At 37.0% G+C, this 20007-nt stretch overlaps 2 protein-coding genes across 3 annotated transcripts in view; both read right to left on the bottom strand.

Annotated features, from left to right (window-relative positions):
* The window catches only part of LOC144970624 (alpha-1,3-mannosyl-glycoprotein 4-beta-N-acetylglucosaminyltransferase A-like), a 110556-nt gene extending 92978 nt beyond the window's left edge, over positions 1–17578 (bottom strand). The window contains exon 1 of the mRNA XM_078910449.1: positions 17366–17578. The gene's annotated coding sequence lies outside the window, so the exon portion shown is untranslated. The remainder of the gene's footprint in view (positions 1–17365) is intronic.
* LOC144970623 (uncharacterized) lies at positions 5671–15822 on the bottom strand. 2 transcript variants are annotated; one of them, XM_078910448.1, is made up of 6 exons: positions 15728–15822; positions 12562–12642; positions 11697–11769; positions 10532–10627; positions 9235–9330; positions 5671–8634 (listed from the first exon to the last, which is right to left on the bottom strand). In XM_078910448.1, exons 1-6 carry the CDS (start codon positions 15752–15754, stop codon positions 6389–6391), a joined length of 2619 nt encoding a protein of 872 aa, XP_078766574.1. In that variant the 5' UTR covers positions 15755–15822; the 3' UTR covers positions 5671–6388. The 2 variants fall into 2 exon arrangements, with proteins under 2 accessions (XP_078766574.1, XP_078766573.1); XM_078910447.1 differs by lacking the exon at positions 15728–15822 and having other exon boundaries at positions 12562–12852.
* Positions 17579–20007: the final 2429 nt, after the last annotated feature.

The raw sequence follows: 20007 nt of genomic DNA on the forward strand, positions 1-20007 counted from the left end.
TCATCGGTATCTTTGACCATGTTCAAAGGGCTGCACATTTAATCATTAATCCCCCATAGGCTGTTATATCATCAAACGAAGTCTGGTCTCTGGCGATTTGTGAAAATCAACAACTCTAAATGTATCCTTGAATAAAAGATGGGTGAGGTCGTGGTGGAATTATCTATAGATAGTATGCACTTGGCTGAGAAGCTCACAACACTGCCACCCGGAAGTATAACGGACCAAATCGCAAAACTCTGTGTAACCATGAACTTTAATTGTCTGCATAATACAGTTTAAGTGAGAATCACTCATAAACGTAGGTGGCAAAAAACAATAACAAAAATCCGAGTGATGTCAATTTCGAACTATCTATAGAAGTCCCAGGTTTGGGAGTTTTTGACAAGATGATCGTCATTTATCTATAGATGTTTGAAGGACGAGATTTCTGGCCAAAATTCTAAATACTTGTCTTAAGGAGTATTCCCCTTTATCTTATTTTTTTCTTGGGTGCTTTAATTGAAGGATGGTTTTCCAAAACAAATTAACCCCCTCCTTACCACTCGTAGGATCAGGAAAATCGCCACATGCAGCCAATATTTGTGTCATTCAAATTTCTTTTGTACATCCAAATATTTGAACAAATATGTTTGCTATATTTAAAGTACATTAAAACTGTGTTGAAGAGCTCGTTTGGCAAATTAAAAAAAAAATATGTATAGCAAGAACTAACAGCTTTTGTATTTGAGTGAACTAAATCTATTTTTGTATTGTGAAGTTTAGGGAAAAATCCGGAAAATTGCTGGTAAAGAGAGAGTTATGTCGAATTTTCTACTTTTTGAGGATTTCCGTCCATGACCAAAATTGAAACGTAAACTTAAAAAAAAATAATCAAGAAGACACAAGAATTTTTATAGATTGATTTGAATTTGAAGTTTAATTATGATAAAATGATAGAATGGGTGAGAAATTTTAGGGGAAATAATCCTCGATATCTCTAAATAGGGAGCAATGGAGTTGTGGAGTTTTGGAAAACCAATCTTCAATTGTAATTTTAGAACATATTTGCTATCCCATTTTCTTCCTTTTTACTGGCGCTGATATGACATGACCTGTGTGTTTCAAGCGCCGTACAACCCTTAAAAACAAAACGTACATATATAGTAGTCAGTTTCGCGCTATTTATACCAGGATAAACTCCGGTTCTATGGGCCTATGGACCTGAAGGTATATTTTAAACACGACCTGATAAAGTGATACTAAGCTTCTAGAAGCTGTGGACTGTAAAAAGTGATAAATAAAAATCAGTATAAGAATTGAGAAAAAATAAAACCCCAACAAAACAAGAAAAAATAAAACAAAACAAAACAAAACAAAAATATCCCAAAAAACAAATAATAAAAGAAAAACAACATAAAACCAGCTCGAGCTCGAAATCCTTTTAAAAACAAATAATAATAAAATTTAAAAAATGAAAACATTTTTTTTTTTTTGGGAGGCCTTCCGAAAGCTCATCGTGGTAAGGGAAATAACCTAAATATGCCTGAACTAATCCTAAGAAAAAATACTACCTAGAGAGGTGGGCCTTTGGCCTACCAACCTCCGCTGCACGTCCAACTCGCCTTGAGCATGCATTCACGTAAAATATAAAGATTTTTCTTAAAAACCTACCTCTGTTTCAAAAACTAGCATCTTTCAACTTTCTAAGAAACATTTTGATTTTTCAGAACTTTAGTTCGTTAAAAAATACCGGCCAATCTGACCCGTTGAGTCGAATGAAAACGAAATTTTGTTGTTTACACGGTTCAAAGGAAATGCCGTAAATAAGCTTTCATGGACTTCCTGTGTTGTTTTTACAGTGTCACGTGACCGTTTTGAGAAATTTGTCGTCTGCTACAAATAATTAGACCGGTAGGGGGTAGATATTTTCGTTGGAGCAGAGAAAAAGTGAGTATTATTTCTTGGACTTGTAGAGAGGCCTAGGGTCCACATCCGCCGCCACCACCACCGTGAGAGTGGAGAGGGGGGGGGGGGGGGGTTGCATGATGAAGACGAAAGGGAGACGTGTCGCTTGTGACATTGGTGACGTAGAGCATGTCAACGATGCTGGCAGATGTTCTTAACCCCTTAACAGCGAAGCAAATTTTTTGCTTTCAGATAATAGTTTGCTTTTATCTTTATTATTGTTAACGGAGAATACAGCTTTTCCACCAAGAGAGCAGTCAGACTATCGCAACTCGGACTTCAATTGTCTATAATCGTTTTGCCGTTACTTGTCTTTTGATGAAAGAGGATTTGGTGTTAGGTCAAAGATCGAATTTCGCCGCTAAAGGTTGCATTGCTACTGGGTTTGCTTCCCCCCCCCCCCCCCCCCCCCCCCCCCCCCGCCCCCTCCTTTTTTTCTTCTTTTTTTTTTTTCAACTTAGTATTGTTGATTGCTATTTCCTTTTTTTATGATTAGCGAGTGCCGTAGGAGTCTCACAGGATGCACGAGTACTGCAATTAACCCTTTTCCAGTGACATTGATTCTTTTGTTTTCAAATAATAGTCGTCATTTATATTATTTTTTTAACGCAGAAAAAATAAACGTTTCCACCATAAGAGCAGTAAGAATATTGATAAAAAGCGCTTTGAGCACGTTGGGTGGATATTGGCCTATATAAAGCTCAAGTTTTTAAATTGTAATTTGTTTTTTGTCTTTTGATGAAAACGGTAAGATTTTATTTTTGGTCCAAGTAAGATTGATATTCGCCTTTAAAAGGTTAAGTTGTTTTGTTTTTTCAGGTTTTTTTTGTTTTGTTTTTCAAATGCAGATACGCTGCTTCTTTTTTTTTTCTTTTCCTCAACTGGCAAGCTATCGCTGTACTTACCCGCATGGCTTGCACACACAAAAGGATACATCTAGGTCACAAAACCTTACATCCAGGTCACAAAATCAGACAACTAGGTCACACATCAAGACATCTGTTTCGTTTGTTCCAAGATAGCAAAACAAACCAGACGTCTTGGAGTTCGAAAGAGCTTTCCATAAAATATTTGGTATTTGCAAGACCCCCAGAAACCAATTCCCTATACAGCTCTTGTGCACGGTTACTTATGACCTTGATTTCTTTCGTACCCACTCCCAAAATCCCACTTATTGTGTGTTATAGGCAGAACATAATAAATAGCTGGGCTGCCACATGCGTGACTAAATTGGCCAAAGAGAGAATCTATACTTTGGCATTAGACACCAATTACCTGATGTCCTGGTTTTTAATCCTAGCCGAGTGAGAGTGAAAAAACAAAACAATCATACATGTATCTGCAAACAGCAGAACGTTTTCATTTTACATTGAGATGGGAAGGGGAAGGGATAACACTATGATAAGAAAGAGAGAGAGAAAGAGAGAGAGAGAGAGAGAGAGAGAGGAGAGAGAGAGAGAGAGAGAGAGAGAAGAGAGAGAGAGAGAGAGAGAGAGATGGGCGGGGGGATGGGGGGATAGTAAGGGGGAATGGGAAAAGATGAAAGAAACAACGGGTTGCCTGATGACGTAGATCAAAGGATTGTTACAGCGGTGTTCACGGAGCGTACTTCGTGAAATTATAACCTTTTACAGTGACACTGATTTTTTTTCTGCAGATTGCTTATGCGGAATAAATCGTTTCACCAAGAGAGCAGTAGTAAGAGTATATTTAGACTCGGGCTTCAATTAAACTATAAATCCCAAAGCTTGTCTTTTAATGATAACATTAAGACTAAAATTGTTTTGATTTAAAAAAAAATAACACACACACACACAAACACACACACACATACTTGTATGGCATGACTTGTCAGGACCATAATTTCACACATGACTTGTGGGTACCTCTATTTCCAGTGGGTTTAGGAAACATACAATACGTTGTATTGGTGGACAAAACAGCCGTCTATGATGGCAGGTGTCGTTTTTTAGAATACGTCAAATAACAAAGGTTTGACTAGAGTATGTTTGGGCCTCACTTTACACCATCATTGTAGGGACATTGTGTAGTCATTGTGAGGACTTGATGAGACAGGGCATTACTAGTGGGGACTCACTTGGTGTGTAAACTGTGCACATTTATTGCAAGGACCTGTGTAAACTGTGGCCATTACTTGCAGGGACCTTTGATGTGTCTACAGTAGACATTACTTCTAAGGACCTTTGAGAGTTTAAACTGTGGCCATTACTTGCAGGGACCTTTGATGTGTGTCTACAGTAGACATTACTTCTAGGGACCTTTGGGAGTTTAAAATGTGGCCATTACTAGCAGGAACCTTTGATGTGTGTCTACAGTAGACATTACTTCTAAGGACCTTGAGAATTAGATGCCCATCTATACGGAAAAGAATGTAAAAACAAAAGAAGAAATAGGACATTAAGATAGATCGGGATACTCCAAACAAAAATGTTCCTAACCTTAGGCTGTACCCGACTTGCATTACTATTGGCATATCATTTTTCTAGTCACTATGTCTGTATCAGAATGAAATGCAACCAAACATTCACTGCTCAGTAGATGATATCAGAACAATTCTGTCTTCATGAGGCTTTGAAATGATGACACTACAGGCCAGGTATCTACCAACTAAACTACCATATGGATCCTGATGTCAGATAACAATCTATCTTGTACACATTCGAATCATGTAGAACTGACCAAGTGAAAGTTCTCCCTCAATGCCAAGGGTAGGGTTCTGAACATTGACATATAATCATAAGGAGTATAAAGGGTGTTCAGTGGAATCCAGTCAAATCATCAAGACGGAAAAAAATATGTTGATTTTAAATGAGGTTTGTTTATTCATAATCATAGCCAAATAATAATGCCAAATAATGATTAATAAAGATTTGAAGTTGATTCTGGGGAAATTTTAAAATTATCTTATTAAATACAGTGGAAACTCCCAATAACGACATTCTCTGGATAACGACACAAATCTCTAGTCCCTAATCTTATACTTAAATTATGTTCGTAGTGAAAATAAAACTCTGGATAGCGACATACTCCCAATAAAGACATAATCTTCCAGTCCCAAGCGATGTCGTTATTGGGAGTTTCCACTGTATATACCATGATAATTATCAGAAAAGAGTGAAAGAGCCATACTATAACTGAGGGAAATATTGAATTCCAATCTTAATTAATTTCAAACGAAAGTCCTATGAGAGCAGGAAGACTCAAAAATTAGTAAGAGTATACATCTTGCTCTCTGAGGTGTAAGAAGGGATGACAAAAATTACTTTTTGCATTATTGATGGGATGCTGCTAGTCTATGCCACATAACTTTTCTGGACGTGTCTTAGTATTCAACGATGGTACCCATTTTTTTCTGGATAGAGAGGGCAGAAACAAAGACAGCTCTCATTGAAGCTAAATTCGGGTCCTAATGAATAGACAGTGCTCTACCGTTTGAGATGCTCGAACCCATATAACGAAAATACAACAAGAAATAGTCCATTCTTGACGATAAAGAAGCATAAACAATTTTTATACATAATGATGATATATGTGGCGGAAAAAACAAAACTTAATAAACTAACAGTGGTTTGAATTGTGTGTTCAAGAGCGCAAGCAAAAACATCTGAGGTGAGACCCTGAAAACCAAAGGAACAGATAGGTAATTTGCTAGCGCACCAGGGCGTATTTTTACAAACACATTAATCATTATTAAACAATTGGTAAAATTGACTCCATTTTAGCAAGTCAATGCATCTAATGTTTTATTGAATAAAATGGTATGCCAGAACGGGGAATGAAAATGTGACTTCTCAATAGTTTGATTAAGCCTAGATCTTAACTCGTCTAATAAGCAAAGATAATGACGTGGAAAAAGATAGAATCACAAAACATCACTTTATACAAGTTAACAAATGTCAAAATAGGAATGTTGGTCTAATTAACAGAAATGATTTTGATAACTATTCTGCAAATTGTTTTGGTTTAAGGACTATTTGGCTAAAATCACTTTCAGTTCATTGATACGAGTATAACGAGACAAAATAAAAAGTAATTTTGAATACTTTTGTGTTCATCTGGTTTTGACATTTTCCACAATATAATGGTCAGAGATAACATTATTATCATCAACAACAAATTGTCCTGTAATTGGACATATTATTATCAGTATCATTATTGAAAAAAAAATATGTTCATGTTTTCATATTGATTTTAAGTTGATGTCAAAAACAACATAGTATTGAAATTTTTATAAAGAGAGAGAGAGCGAGAAAGAAAAGAGAACGAGAGAGAGAGGAGGTCGGAGGAAAAAGTACTGATCACAAATTGCATAAGGTACCAATTAATTGAATTAACAACAAATGTCTGTACATCAAGGCGACAACAAGATAATGCTTAGTTTATGTACTACCGTACATACAATAACATAGGGAACAAATTTCTATACAAATTTCTTTTTTCTAGTTTGAACATTTTTTATGTAATATTTGATTTGTCTCCAGGGTCTGTTTGCTAAGATTGGAGAATTTCTCATAGCATTTTCAATGTTTGCTTTGCCAGGCAATCTTTCTAAAAAGAAAAAATTCCCTAATTCCTTTTCAACAGCTTTTCTTTCTTCCTCAGACCACCCTTTCCTTTCTTTATTCACTACTCTGTTTGTGATTTTCTTTGATTTATGAGATTCTCTAACAGTATCAGCCTCCTGACAGTTTTCAGTGTATGGCATTATCGTCGTACTATCAGGGGTCATGCTGCTACATCCTGTGTCACCGCCTTGAACGCAGTCGTCAAGGTCATCCTCATCAGCACTTAATTCCTCTCCATCAATTGCTTCGTCTTCAGCAAATTCCAGCTCGTCTAGATTCTTTCCCTTACACTTGTCAATTTTTCCTTTCTCCAGTTGCAAGAGAATCTTACTAACTTTAGCAAGTTGCATCGTGTCCTCTGGAAGACGATAGTATTCTTTATGAACAGACTTGTCATGCCCCATGAAGGCAGCCAATGCTTCCAGTTCATTCTCCTTCAAATCAAGCAGCTGACATATTGTTCCAATATGTTTTCTAAGTGCTGTAGATGTCAATAAGTCTGGCTGATCTGCTCCACATGCAGTGGCAAATTTCCTGAGAACATCTGAAGTTCTAAGTACATTTTCACCTTCACCGATAGCACCAAAAACATATGGGTTATTGTTAGCAAGCCCACTGGATTGTCTGAAATCGAGGAGCAAGTCAATACTATCCTTGTGAGATTTGGGTAGAAGAACTGGCACTCGTCTCCCTCGCTTTCCTCTAATTTCTACCCTTTCGAGTTGTTTGGCTAAGTTTCTTTCAAACTTACTCAAACTCTGCAGGATTTCCCCTTGTAGAGATTTTCCTGAAGCCAATCCATTCTGATAGTTTTCAATTTTCATTCTCTGCATCTCACCGCCTCTTCGTCTGTTAAAAAGAACCACCTGTGCTAGAGCAATCTCAGCTAAATTTCTCCACGTATTTGGGTTTGGGTGTTCACGCAATTGTGTTATTGCATCTGTTAACTTGGATTTAATGAAACAATATAAAAGCTGCACATCTTTTGCTAAAGGTAGTCTTCTTGCTGTGTTAAATCTTCTTTTGTGAAGAGTGTGCAGAGCTCTCGATGATATTTGATGTGACCAGTCAGAAGAATAAAGTTTGGTAAATGCTTCAGCCTGTTTCTCTAATAGAGTATCTCCTGATTGCAAAGCCTCTGATTTCAAAATGTCTGCACAGGCTTTTAAGGAATGGCCTAACTTTAAAGCAAGTGAAGGTATTTCATAAATTCCAGTGATGCAATTGTACTTTGCTAAAACTTTGACAACTTTGACAACAGTTGAAAATAACAGGGGGTCAATGCACTGTGTAATATTTTCAATTTCACATTCGTTTTTCATTTCATTCAAAAAACGGCCAATTTCTCTCATTTTTTGTTTTATGTACTGGTATTGATGTGGCTGGTCTAAAAATTTAGAAAAAAGATTTTTCCCATACTGCAAAATGACACTGTCATGGCGACAAAGGAGGGAGATCCTATCGGAACTCATTGTGTTTAAAATCTTTTCTTCAAAATCACTATTATCGTCTTCCTGTTTACTTGAAAGTAAAAGAAAATTTGTATTTTTCTTTGAGCTTTTGGTTTCATTATTGAAGGCAGCACATTTTTTCTTGTGACGCCATAAATCCTTCCTTAGAAAAAGTCCAAAACATTTTTCACAGGTTGTAAAAGCCTCTAAGTTGTCAGTTATTGGTTGCCTTCTAGCCGGAATCAAAAAACCTTTTTTTGCATCTATCACTGTTTTGTTGTGTTTAAAATCCCCACGATGAAGCAATAACTGCAATTCCCTCTTTCTGTCCTTGGTACCTACTTTATGGGCTAAAGCTTTTGCCACTTCAATTTCCCCACTATGTACACTTTCTAAATGCCTAGCCATTTTAGCATAAAGTCTACCACAATACAAACAAGAATGTCGTTTGTCCCATTTTCTTTTACCCCCCGATCCTCCTGGCACCATTTTCTGCACAGTCATGTCATCTGCTTTCTGTGGAAGGTCAGCCTCCTGATCATCGAGCTGTGGGAGAGGGATGATGACAGACTCGCTACCACTTTCTACCTCACTCTCTGCAACACAAACTAGACTTGCAGTTGTAGGACTTCTTTGGTGTTCATTGGGGTCTGAAAATGCAAAAATAAAAAACATGACTTCACTTGCTGTTGTGCAATTCAAAGTACTTATGCATACCATGTAGACCCCAAGTGTGTCGCAATAGCCGAGCGGATAAGCCATTGCACTGTGATATGGGAGATCTGGGTTCGAGTCCCACTTTTGGCACTGCAATTGAACCTTGGGAGAGGTTATTTGCACACACTGCCGCTGCTCTTACAACGACATATGGTTCACGGAAAACCAAAAAATCATTTCCCCTTCTCGGGGTGAAATATTTCACCAAAAAAAAGTGCTGTCTCAATTTTGTAGGTTAACATGACTGGTTACAACTGACTCATTTGGATAGAATAGTAGACTATCTCAAGGCATTAAAAAAAAAATCATTCTTCTCTTCATAAAACAATTTGGTAATAACCATGCAATACAACTAATGCTCAAGGCCATACATCTGTGTGACATGTGGGATTGCACCAGTGTTGTCACAGTATAAAATGAGTTACAAACAGGTTTCAAGGGATCAAAGTACGTACTATTATGGGTAAATTAGAGTATATTCCTGCTTATTGTATTTGGATTTTAAATCTAAAGCATCACAGGTTCTTATTTACCTTTGTCATCAGCATCCTCAGGATCGCTGTCTGTTTTGCAGCTAGAAGAACTCTCTCCTGAGCTTTCAGGGACATATTCGTCTTCACTGTCCATTTCTGAAATAAGATTGTAAGAGGGAATGATGCTTGCTTGTATCTTCAAAACAGTTTGTTGGGTTTAATTTTCAGGTTTTTAAGACATTTTTAACACAAAAAAGATATCAATTATCTAACATAATGTACAAGATTCTTCTAACTCAATACAGTGGGCACCGGATTCAACGAGGTCGCATTCAACGAGAAGTCGGATTCAACGAGGGATTCAGAAATCCCCGATTCCCGGCCCTATATTTTCTTAGTAAATAAAAACGCATCCAACGAGCATCCTAGCTCCTAAAGTCGCATTCAACGAGGTCATTTAGGCCAGACCATTGGCTTCAGGCCAGAGCAATGCTACCCACAGAGTGGCACAACTTTCATTTGAACGTCACTGTTTGCTTGCCTCCACAAAACGAACGTCTCATGTTGTCCAATGTGTAGTGCGTGGTTTACAGTAGTACGATGCTACTCAGCCGTGTGTCGTGTAGAATTTTATCTGGTAGGTATTCCTATGTGTAAGGCAAGAGGTGAGTCGGTCATAGACAACATGTAGTCCCTCTATGGAGTGGGTTGGTAGAAATTGTGAGGCGAGGAGAGGATGGGTAGGTGTATTTACTTCGATGAATGAGGAGATGCTGGCAGCAGACATGTGACGTGTAGTGCCATGGTTAGGTCATGCGCAGCTAAGATTTCATCACACAGACTTAGTGTTAATTGTGATGGTCTCAGTTTTGTATGAATAAAGGACAAGGGCTAATCTTATTAATAAAATACATGCATTGAAATGCAAAATTTTTTTTTTTTTAAATATGTAAATAAATAAAATTTTAAAATGAAAAGAAACAACCCCAGAAGAATCCCGGTGCCGTAATGTGCTCGTCAAGGAAGCTAAATCATAAATCTAACTTTTTCATACTGATTCATTATTTATATTCCTTGTTTAGGACAAAGTCGCATTCAACAAGAGGTCGCATTCAACGAGGTCAGGGGCCCTGTCCCAAAGACCTCGTTGAATGCGACTTCCACTGTAAACAAATTGATACTCAAATTTGTGATATTTTAGTTAATTGTCCAATGCGTCATTCACTATTCCCCAAACAGCAACATTTTTAAAACGGAACATGATGTATCGCATATTTCTTCTGAAGACAGAATTAATTCGGCATTGTATTTGTATCTTTTCTATTTCACTAAAAACACCTCATCACAGGTTATTTACCTTTGTCATCAGTATCCTCTGGATCGCTGTCTGTTTTGCAGCTAGAAGCACTCTCTCTTGGGCCTTCGGGGACATATTCGTCTTCACTGTCCTTTTCTGAAATGACCATGAAAAGTATATATCAAAACATGTGTGCAAAATTGAAATGAAGTTTCTCTTTACTCCAGAGAAGCAAACATCAGATATATTGTAGATGTAATTCTCTAACCATATAGTCTGGTTATGTCTTTGAAAACTAACTTGGTTAGAGAATTAAATCAAGGAGATGAAAGTACAATAATCAAAACTCTTTTCTATAACTGACCCCCACCATCTTCATTTATGTTACAGACTAAATGAAAGAGCAATGCCATCATTCTAAACTCAATATTGTGAGAGGCAGAGGAAGAGAGAGAGAAAGAGAAAAAGAGAGAGATAAAAAGATTATTTCATTTCAAAATGCAGTATCTAAAAGAAAGGATATGATTTCTATGATAAGATTATCAACAATAATTTTTCATCTTTGTTGCAGAGCACTGCTGGTTGTTTGGCCTGGCAGTGAACTTTCTCATTAATGAGGGGAAAATAAGATATTTTTGGCTCACTCTATGACAACCCAGCTGGATTGTCCAAAGTTAATTAAGAACCGATGGAAAGTTGTTAGTGATAGACTATATGAAATGTAATAGTAATACACATTATTAGAAACCAAAATGAGCTACTATTAGGCCTGTAATGACTTACTTTCTTTTTCTTATCTTTAATGTGAGTAAACAGGCATTCAAATACGTAACTCCTTAAAGGACTTCATGCCAATAAGACCAGAGCCTAACCCTGTAGCTCGGAGCTGACTAGTAGCAATTTCTTGTTACGCTTTGGATAGGACACTGGTCTTTTGAAAAGTACTTTACACCCATTTCCAATAGGTCTAATGATATCCAGCTACCCACTTTCTGCTGGATAGGTAGGGGGATTGGAAAAAATTCTAATGTCTTTTTTGCCTGAACCTGGAATCAAACCCGGGATATCTGTGTGATAGGCCACAACTCTATCAACTGATCTCAAGGGACCCTCAATTGAGCATTTGAATGCCATGTAAAAGTTGACAAGCATTCAAGAGGTAATAATATTCCTTTTGGTTTGAGTGGTTAGAAAAGCAAAATGAAAATGATAAAATCAAACTTACTGCAATTACTGCCTATTTCTTCAGGAATTTGTCCACCACGACGAGGAGGCCTTAAGTTCGCACATCTCTGATTCTGGAACAGAAAATATATTAGAATAGAGGATTAGAAGTAGACTTATGCAGCTATATATATGTGCATTCCAATCTGGCATCTCTCAAATGGCTCTACCCAGACTGACAGTCAACCAAAAAAAAAAGGTACATTGTTACACAAACATAATACTATCATCTGCATTTTTTGCTAAATAGGAGCCTAAAATTTGCCAAAAATAACGTCAAAATGTGCCAAAAGTGCCAAAATTTGCCAAAAAATTGCGGGGCAGAGTTAGACGTGATATGATATTTAACCCCTAAACTCCCCATAATCCTTGAAAAAATGTATGAAAATTAAATGGTTTCCAATTTTTTCCAACTTTACTTTTAGATAAAATGGTGTTTCAAATGAAATCTATTGCCCGTTATATCCTGACAAATAATATCATTAATTCCAGCTAAAAGTGAAAAAGAAATCACAAGAAAACGTTTTTTCAGAAGAAAAAAAATGTCAAAAATCGGAAAATTTGCCAAACTTTGCCAATTTTGTGAAATTTGCGGAAGGGCCCGGAATTTGCGGCCGCAAAATATGCAGATGACAGATAATAGCATTAAACTATGAGCATACTTAAGAACGACAACTCAGAGCAAAAAAGGATCTTGTTTTAAACTAAAGCATAAACCTAGCCGAGTCATCTCAGCCAATTAGAAAAGGCTTCGGTCATAATACATATTCCATGAATCAAACAAAGCAGGTCTTTGAATAGATAATTATTAATTAATCAATGACTAGAAAACTATGTAACCTTCATATCATTAACAATGTAGTTACCTCAGTCTTGTCTTTTGCTTTCTTTATCATCCCAGAATCGGAAAGTAAAGAAAAAACTTCATTTGCAGTTTTCAACGGTTTCTGAAAAAAAGAAACAATACAAATACATAAACTTTTATCAAAGAAAAAAAAATGTAGTGAGTGGTTGACTTTAGCCATGTAAAAAACATTTATTATACTCCAATTTGGAGGCTTGCATTTTAAAAACTCATCCCTCGTCAATTACAACAGTGGCAATTACAAATAAGTAAACCAACTAAGTAACCAGAAGAAATTAAAAACACATAGATCAGCAGATGAATCATAAATGATTCAAAGTCTACGTAGCCAAGAACTGTCAGTGTCTTAGTCTTAGTGTAGGCTACCCAGCCTACTGCAGACTGCATAGGAATTGTTAATTTTTTTTCTTTTGATATTAGGGTTTGCAACAAGTAAAGGCATGTTTTAGAAGGTACTTTGATACCTGCATGACTCAAAAATGGGCACCTGAAATAGGGCCTGTGGCTGTGACCTTATTTTTTATTTTTTGATAGCTTCTTCTTTCTTTCTTATTTATAAATATGGATTTTCACGATGTTTGTGTCACATGCAGCTAGGCTTAGAAACTTGACAGGCCAGTCAGCGCCGATCACAAGTCTGACGTCATGGGGGATTTCCTTGGCTGCTGGAAATGTCAAGTTCGCGACCAGCGTGTCCAAGATTTCGAGCGTGTCCTTTCAGACTGGGGATTTCATTCGGCATCGTGTGTAGTTTTGTGTGTGTGTGCATGACTTTTTTCGTTTTCTTTTCAAAACGGGGCCTGATAGATATGGATGCCAAGTTGGATTATTGAAACCCAAAGTTCCCGTATTTTTTTTGTTTGTCGCCTCTTGCTTTTCGTTTTATACTAGGAGTTTGTGTATACTTCTTCACCTGAGTCGCACCGCAACTATTATTTTATACAGCTGCCATTTTTGGAATTTTCATTAAAAGGCAGCAGTTGTGACGCTTAGTTGCGACTGAATCGTATCGTTCTTGCGGCTGTTTTCAAAACTGCTTTTTCACACCATTTCATAAAGAAGCAGGAGTGAGTCGCAACACAACTATTACTTTTTATACAGCTGCCATTTTTGGAATTTTCAATAAAAGCGCAGCAGTTGTGATTTTTTTTGACAACGGCTTCCTTTTACGGCTTTAATTTCACATAACCGCATCTGACTATAGTCATTCTCCCGACACGCTTTTTTTTTGCTGTATATGAAAATAGTAAAAATAGCAGCTATAAAAGGAGAGATTGTTGCGATCCGATGGCGTAATTGTAAAGCAACTCCTACTTTATTGGGAAATGGTGTGAAAAAAGCAGCTTTGAAAACAACTGCAGGAACGATATGACTCACTCGCGACTAAGTATCATAACTGCTGCGCTTTTATTGAAAATTAAAAAATGGCAGCTGTGTGCAAGTAATTGTTGCGGTGCGATTCACTCCTGCTTTTTAGTGAAATGGTGTGAAAAAATCAGCGTTGAAAACAGCCGCAAGAACGATATGACTGTCGCAACTAAGCATCACAACTACTGCCTTTTTAGTGAAAATTCCAAAAATGGCAGCTGTATAAAAATTATAGTTGCGATGCAACTCATGTGCTATTTAACGGCTTAGTCGTATCACAACTGCTACTCTTTATGTGAAAATGGCGCAAACAGCAGCTATAAAAAGCAGCATTTGCGATGCTACCTGGGCACGCCTTCGCATCGCGAAATGGATCTTCTCTAAAATCGCTGTCAACCCCCGCATCCCCCCCCCCTCAAATCACCAAGTTTTCATCATTTGACAATGAAATTGCGAAAATTGCAACACAAGAGTGATATTAAATCCGACCAAATTAATTGTGCGTGAAGATTTTTTTTACATATCAGAATTGTGAAACTTGGCATTAAAATCGCCAATTTGTCCTATATGGCAGGAAACCATTACATGTCATTACACACGTCATTAGTCATTACCATAGCACACATAGGTTTCGCTAAGGTCATTACACTACACATCTCACTCAACTGCCTTCATGTGCCACGAGTGAGAGGCGCCGGGTGAATGGGGTACCCCATAATATGTCTGTGAATTAGCATTGCCTCTGTCGGTGGGGATTCCATGGCATCCCATGACGTCACACAGAAATTAAGCAGCCAATCAGCAACGATCAAATATTGCGATCAGCGCTGATTGGCCTGTCAAGTTTCTACGCCTAGCTGCATGTGTTTGTGTCATTGTATTTAGTTTGCAATCAGTAGTCCATTGGTGTATGTTTTGTATAAATTGTAAGTGATTGAATAATAGCATTGAGGATGAAACAGGAATATTTCAATTGATAACTGAGGTCAATTATAAAGCTTGTCCCTTTTTATTAATTATTAACATCATGACACTAAACTTAAAAATCTTATTCGATGATGTATCATAAATGTCATGTCCCAATTTCATCCGGCATCAGAAATCAGACCATCCCTGCAGCAAGCATGCATACCCCTGACGCCATTCATTCTTTCCTATATTTCATTACAATGTGACGGAAATAGATAAAAGTGGAGAATGCACACGATTTTTTAGTGATACTGAAACTGATATTGATGTTAATGTAAATCGAATTTCGAGAAATTTAAGATAGGTACCAGATTTTGTTTTTGTACTAACTTTATTTCTACAGCATGGAATTTAAGTGGTATCACTGTTCTTGTGTTGCAATACCTTTCCAATGACGTATGTCTTGGTCTTGATTAATTTTGAATTATTTTTTTTTGTCAAGTTCAAAGTCCGGTAGCACTGCTCACTGCACTGATGTGGGGAGAGAAATATCGACCCAAGAACATCGTGAATTGACTGGGAACCGCAACACTGCGATATTACTATTACCTGAATTTAAACTCTAAAAATAATAATAAGAGAAGGCAGCCCTCATTGCTAAGAATTTAACGCGGAAATCTTAACAATCGCCGATGCCAATAGCATAGCCATAGCGCAGAGCTCTAACTCTAGGCTGATGAAGTCGTAATTTAGTGATTTGTTTAGTTAGATTGGTAAGAGTAAGAATCCAAAAAATAATTTTAAGAGATCCGATCCCGAACAATTAAAACTAGACTTGCTTTTTATCCATATCAATAACTAATTAAAAGTGGGAAAAAAATATTTCTTACCCCTTTTTTACGTTGAAAAGTCCACATCTTCGCCTGTCAGTACAGTGTCAGCCGAGCGCAGCCATTGCAGACAAAAACTTCCTGTTGGCGTCTACCGTTTCAAACTCTTTTTCAGAAGAGCGGTACAAGACGCACACCAACGCAATTCAATATTTTCACACACCGTAAATTGTGTAAAATCCACACACACGTTTCAAGTAAAACGTCATTATGGGGACTTCGATGAAATTTGGTGAAATGGTTCAGGGCGTCAAAATGATGGTTTTAAACCAATACCATTATGGGGACCCGAGTGTAAGGCCCCACAATGACAAGGGGTCCTCAGAACGTTGGTGTGTAACCAGGTATTGGTCCCCATAAGTAATGCCATACAAGAACACACACACACACACACACACACACACACGAGCGCGTGCGGTCACGACAGCGAGTACCATCTATTGCTTGTGTTGCAACAGTAAACCAGTTTACGTGTACGTAGATCCTGAGGCTAGATGCCCCGTTACCGTGTACGTAGGCACTCCCAAAAAAAAAAAAAAGAAAGACACACACACACACACACACTCACACACATACACACACACACACACACACACACACACACACACACACGCGCAGTCTCGCATCCGCTACGAACTAATTTTGCGCACCAATTTTTACTGCACTAATGCACCAAATTGCATACCTATCTATGGACACTTTTTTCCGTATCTTTTTCCCAATAAACTTTTTTAACTGGGGCGGCACCTTGATAACAGAAACGAAACCCACACGATTTCGCGAGGAATGAATCATGAAAAAAATTAGGATATAATTTCAAACATAACTTTTGAAATTCATCAAGGATTGTCTAGTACCGAATGTTTTTTGATAGAAAACAAATGCATCTTCAAATCTAAACTGCTTTTGACGGTTAGCGGTAAGTTTTTTATTTATTTTTCTGTCCAAACGAATGATTTGTCCTGGTATAGAAGCTAAGTATTGGTAACACCGGCGCAGCTCTCTAGTACCTTTAACTAACCCTAATAGGAAAAACAAACACCCTTTTCGCCTTTATTAAGTCTTATAACTTAACCCTAATAGAAAAAAAATCCTCCGACCTCGAGCTAATCCTAATAGAAAAAATACAAACCTATGACTGCTTTGCACTACCTTTCAATACTTCACAAATCAAAATGGCGGCCGAGAATCAAAACAATGGTCAAATTAGGAAATCTTAAACCTTCACAAATCTATCAAGGTTTTTAAAATGCTTCTATATGATGACAAATTGAATAAATAAACGCCTGCCAAAAGGTCCACAGCGAAAATACAAATTGAAAGAAATGCTAGCACGAGGAGCTTAAGGAAGGTCTCCCATCATAACCATCGTTAAACATATCGATGATCTTTCGGGAGGCCTCCCTGTTTTATCTTTTTTTTTTTGTTATCGGCCGAATAAGGGTTTTGAGCCCGAAACGTTTTGCATTTGGTATTTTATGTAGCGGTTATATTCATTTTTGTTATTATTCTAAAGACGATGTGATACTGATTATGATTATGACACTGCAAAATTACATTTGTATTATTATTGAATTAAGACGTCTCTAGAACACAAAATCGTTGTTTGAAAAAAAAAAAGGAAGGAAAAATGATTACCATTATTGGTGGTCCGTTCCACGTCATACAATTCCAACAAAACAGAAATTATTATTGTATCAGAATAAAAATAGACGGTTCTTCACAAGAAATTGCCAGCACGAGTAGAATCGGTGACTTTTCAAGAAACGCCATTTTCAGAATTTATTTATTATTTTCTTTCTTTTTGGGATTAGAGTCGTATATAATATAGAACAGTAAAGGAAGGTGCCCGAAACGTAAACAATAACAAGTTGCTAGTGATTTCCGTTAGGGACCGGAAAAATTTACGCACAATATAGGTCTCCCAATTTTGTAGTTTGAGTTGTAGGCAATACACTTTCAGTATTGAAAATATGTTTACATAAAATCTAACAGTTGCAGAAATAATATTATAAGGCTAAATTATTATGAAAACCAGGCTCCGAATAATTCTCGTTTTGTTCACACCAGCGGAGTAATTTGCTCTGGTCTAAAAATAGATAGACTGTAACTTTTGATAAATTTTAGAAAATTTTACCTTTTGTTCCATAAAATATCCATATCTAGACATTATTTGATGCATGATCGAGTATTTATGAATATGTGTTTCTTTTGCCACCTAACAGCCAAATTTTAAAGGTTATTTTTTTCTATTATTTACATTGGAACGTGAGCTGTCAAGACAGGAACATGTGGTTTGCCACGTGCTTCTCGACCTTTGTTTACGTTTGGGGCACCTTCCTTTACTGTTCTATACTTATTTCCGGTACAGAATTGCACGGAATGACGTCATAGGATTATGTGTACATTTTCAAAATAAAATTGGGGAGGCCTTCCGAAAGCTCCCAGTGCTAAAGGAAACAACTCAAATATACCCTCAAATAACCCTAATAAAAAATATAACCCAGTACCTTTAATAACTAACCCTAATAGGAAAAACAAACACTCTATCACCTTTATCAAGACTTATAACTAACCATAATAGAAAAAAAATCCTCCAACCTCGAGCTAACGCTAATAGAAAAACTACAAACCTAGGACTGCTTTGCACTTCCTTTCAATACTTCACAAATCAAAAAGGTGTCCGAGAATCAAAACAATGGTCAATTTAAGAAATTTAAAACTTTCACAAATGTAGCAATGTTTGTTCCCGAGTTTTTAAAATTCTTCTATATAATTGAATAAATAAACACACGACAAAAGATCCACGGTGAAAATACAAATTGAAAGAAATGCTAGCGCTAGGAGCTTTCGGAAGGTCTCCCTAAAATGGAGAAATTAAGGAGCAGGCAACGGTGTAAAGGCCCCCCATAGACGTTATGTTTTGTATCGGTGACGGAGGTCGTCTAGGTTGGTGTAACCCAATCCATGCGTCAGTCGCACAGGAATTTTGCCCATACACGGTGAGATATTACACACCGAGCGTCACCGGCCCAGTCATTATTCAATTTTTCGTCTTGCTCACAATAGTGATTACTTCTCACTAAATTATATCAATCGGACTAATGAAGGAACGAAATTGACGTCACTAAACTCATTGTTATTGTATTAAGGCAGCCATTTTGGTAATTAGTTCTCACTAAATTAAATTATATCAATCAGACATTCAACGTTTAAAGTTACTCGTAGTTTTGTGTTTGGGACGTTATTTCCGGCTGGCGGATGTTGTGAGAATTTACTTAAACTCATAGCATCAATAACAGTCCAAGGTTTTCGTATCATATGCAGTAGTAGCTATAATAATGAAATATATATATATATATATATATATATATATATATATATATATATATATATATATATATATATATATATATATATATATATATATATATATAATGAGAGAGAGAGAGAGAGTCTTGAGAGAGAGAAGAGAGAGAGAGAGAGAGAGAGAGAGAGAGAGAGAGAGAGAGAGAGAGAGGAATTATTTATACAAAAGAAAAAAAAACAAAAAAAACAACAACTTGCGCTATATATACCGCTATATTCACTAAAGGTGCCCAAATCACTTTATAAGGGTCCTTGGCCAACAGCAAAACATGTTAGACGAGGCATAGCCCCTATTAGGCGATACTACAATTGTTTCCCGACAGAGGGAACGCTGTAAGGTACTCATTTTATACTTGAACAAGGTGAGAGAATGCGAGTAAAGAGCTTTTTGCCTCTGATGATGGGTCTTTAACAGAAAGAACGAAAGAAATAGAGAGAGAGAGAGAGAGAGAGAGAGAGAGAGAGAGAGAGAGAGAGAGAGAGAGAGAGAGAGAGGGAGAGAGAGAGAGAGAGAGAGAGAGAGAGAGAGAGAGAGAGAGAGAGAGAATATTGCATGTGCCTAATAAAGAAATGCGTTTGCATGATTTCAGATACACATACAATGGCTAAACGAACTGCTCCCAGAGACTGGGACAAGTGTTTGATATGCCAAGAAGATATCACACACCGTTTAAAATGTCCCTCTAAGTGGAGGAGGTATGACAAAGGACACGGCTATGAAACTCTTTCTGAAGATTTAACACAATTCAATTCTTTGGTTTGTGATGAAAACAAGTTGGATGTATCTATTTTTTCAAAATTCATCAGAAAGAAATGAGATTATTGAACGCTTAAAACAAAATGATGCTAAGTGGCAAAAGTATTGTCGTGTAAAATTTCATGCCAACAAAATTAGGTGATTAGAATTAAAG

This window comes from Berghia stephanieae, chromosome 4, assembly GCF_034508935.2.
Source record: "Berghia stephanieae isolate SIO BIC M18660-M18661 chromosome 4, UCSD_Bste_1.3, whole genome shotgun sequence".
NCBI lineage: Eukaryota > Metazoa > Mollusca > Gastropoda > Nudibranchia > Aeolidiidae > Berghia > Berghia stephanieae.

Coding starts and splice junctions, on each gene's coding strand:
- LOC144970623 (XM_078910447.1), bottom strand. CDS start 12,720: ATGGCTAAAGTCAACCACTCACTACATTTTTTTTTCTTTGATAAAAGT. Junction 10,628..11,696: donor AGAAATAGGCAGTAATTGCA/GTAAGTTTGATT, acceptor TGGTCATTTCAG/AAAAGGACAGTGAAGACGAA. Junction 9,331..10,531: donor AGAGGATACTGATGACAAAG/GTAAATAACCTG, acceptor ATCTTATTTCAG/AAATGGACAGTGAAGACGAA.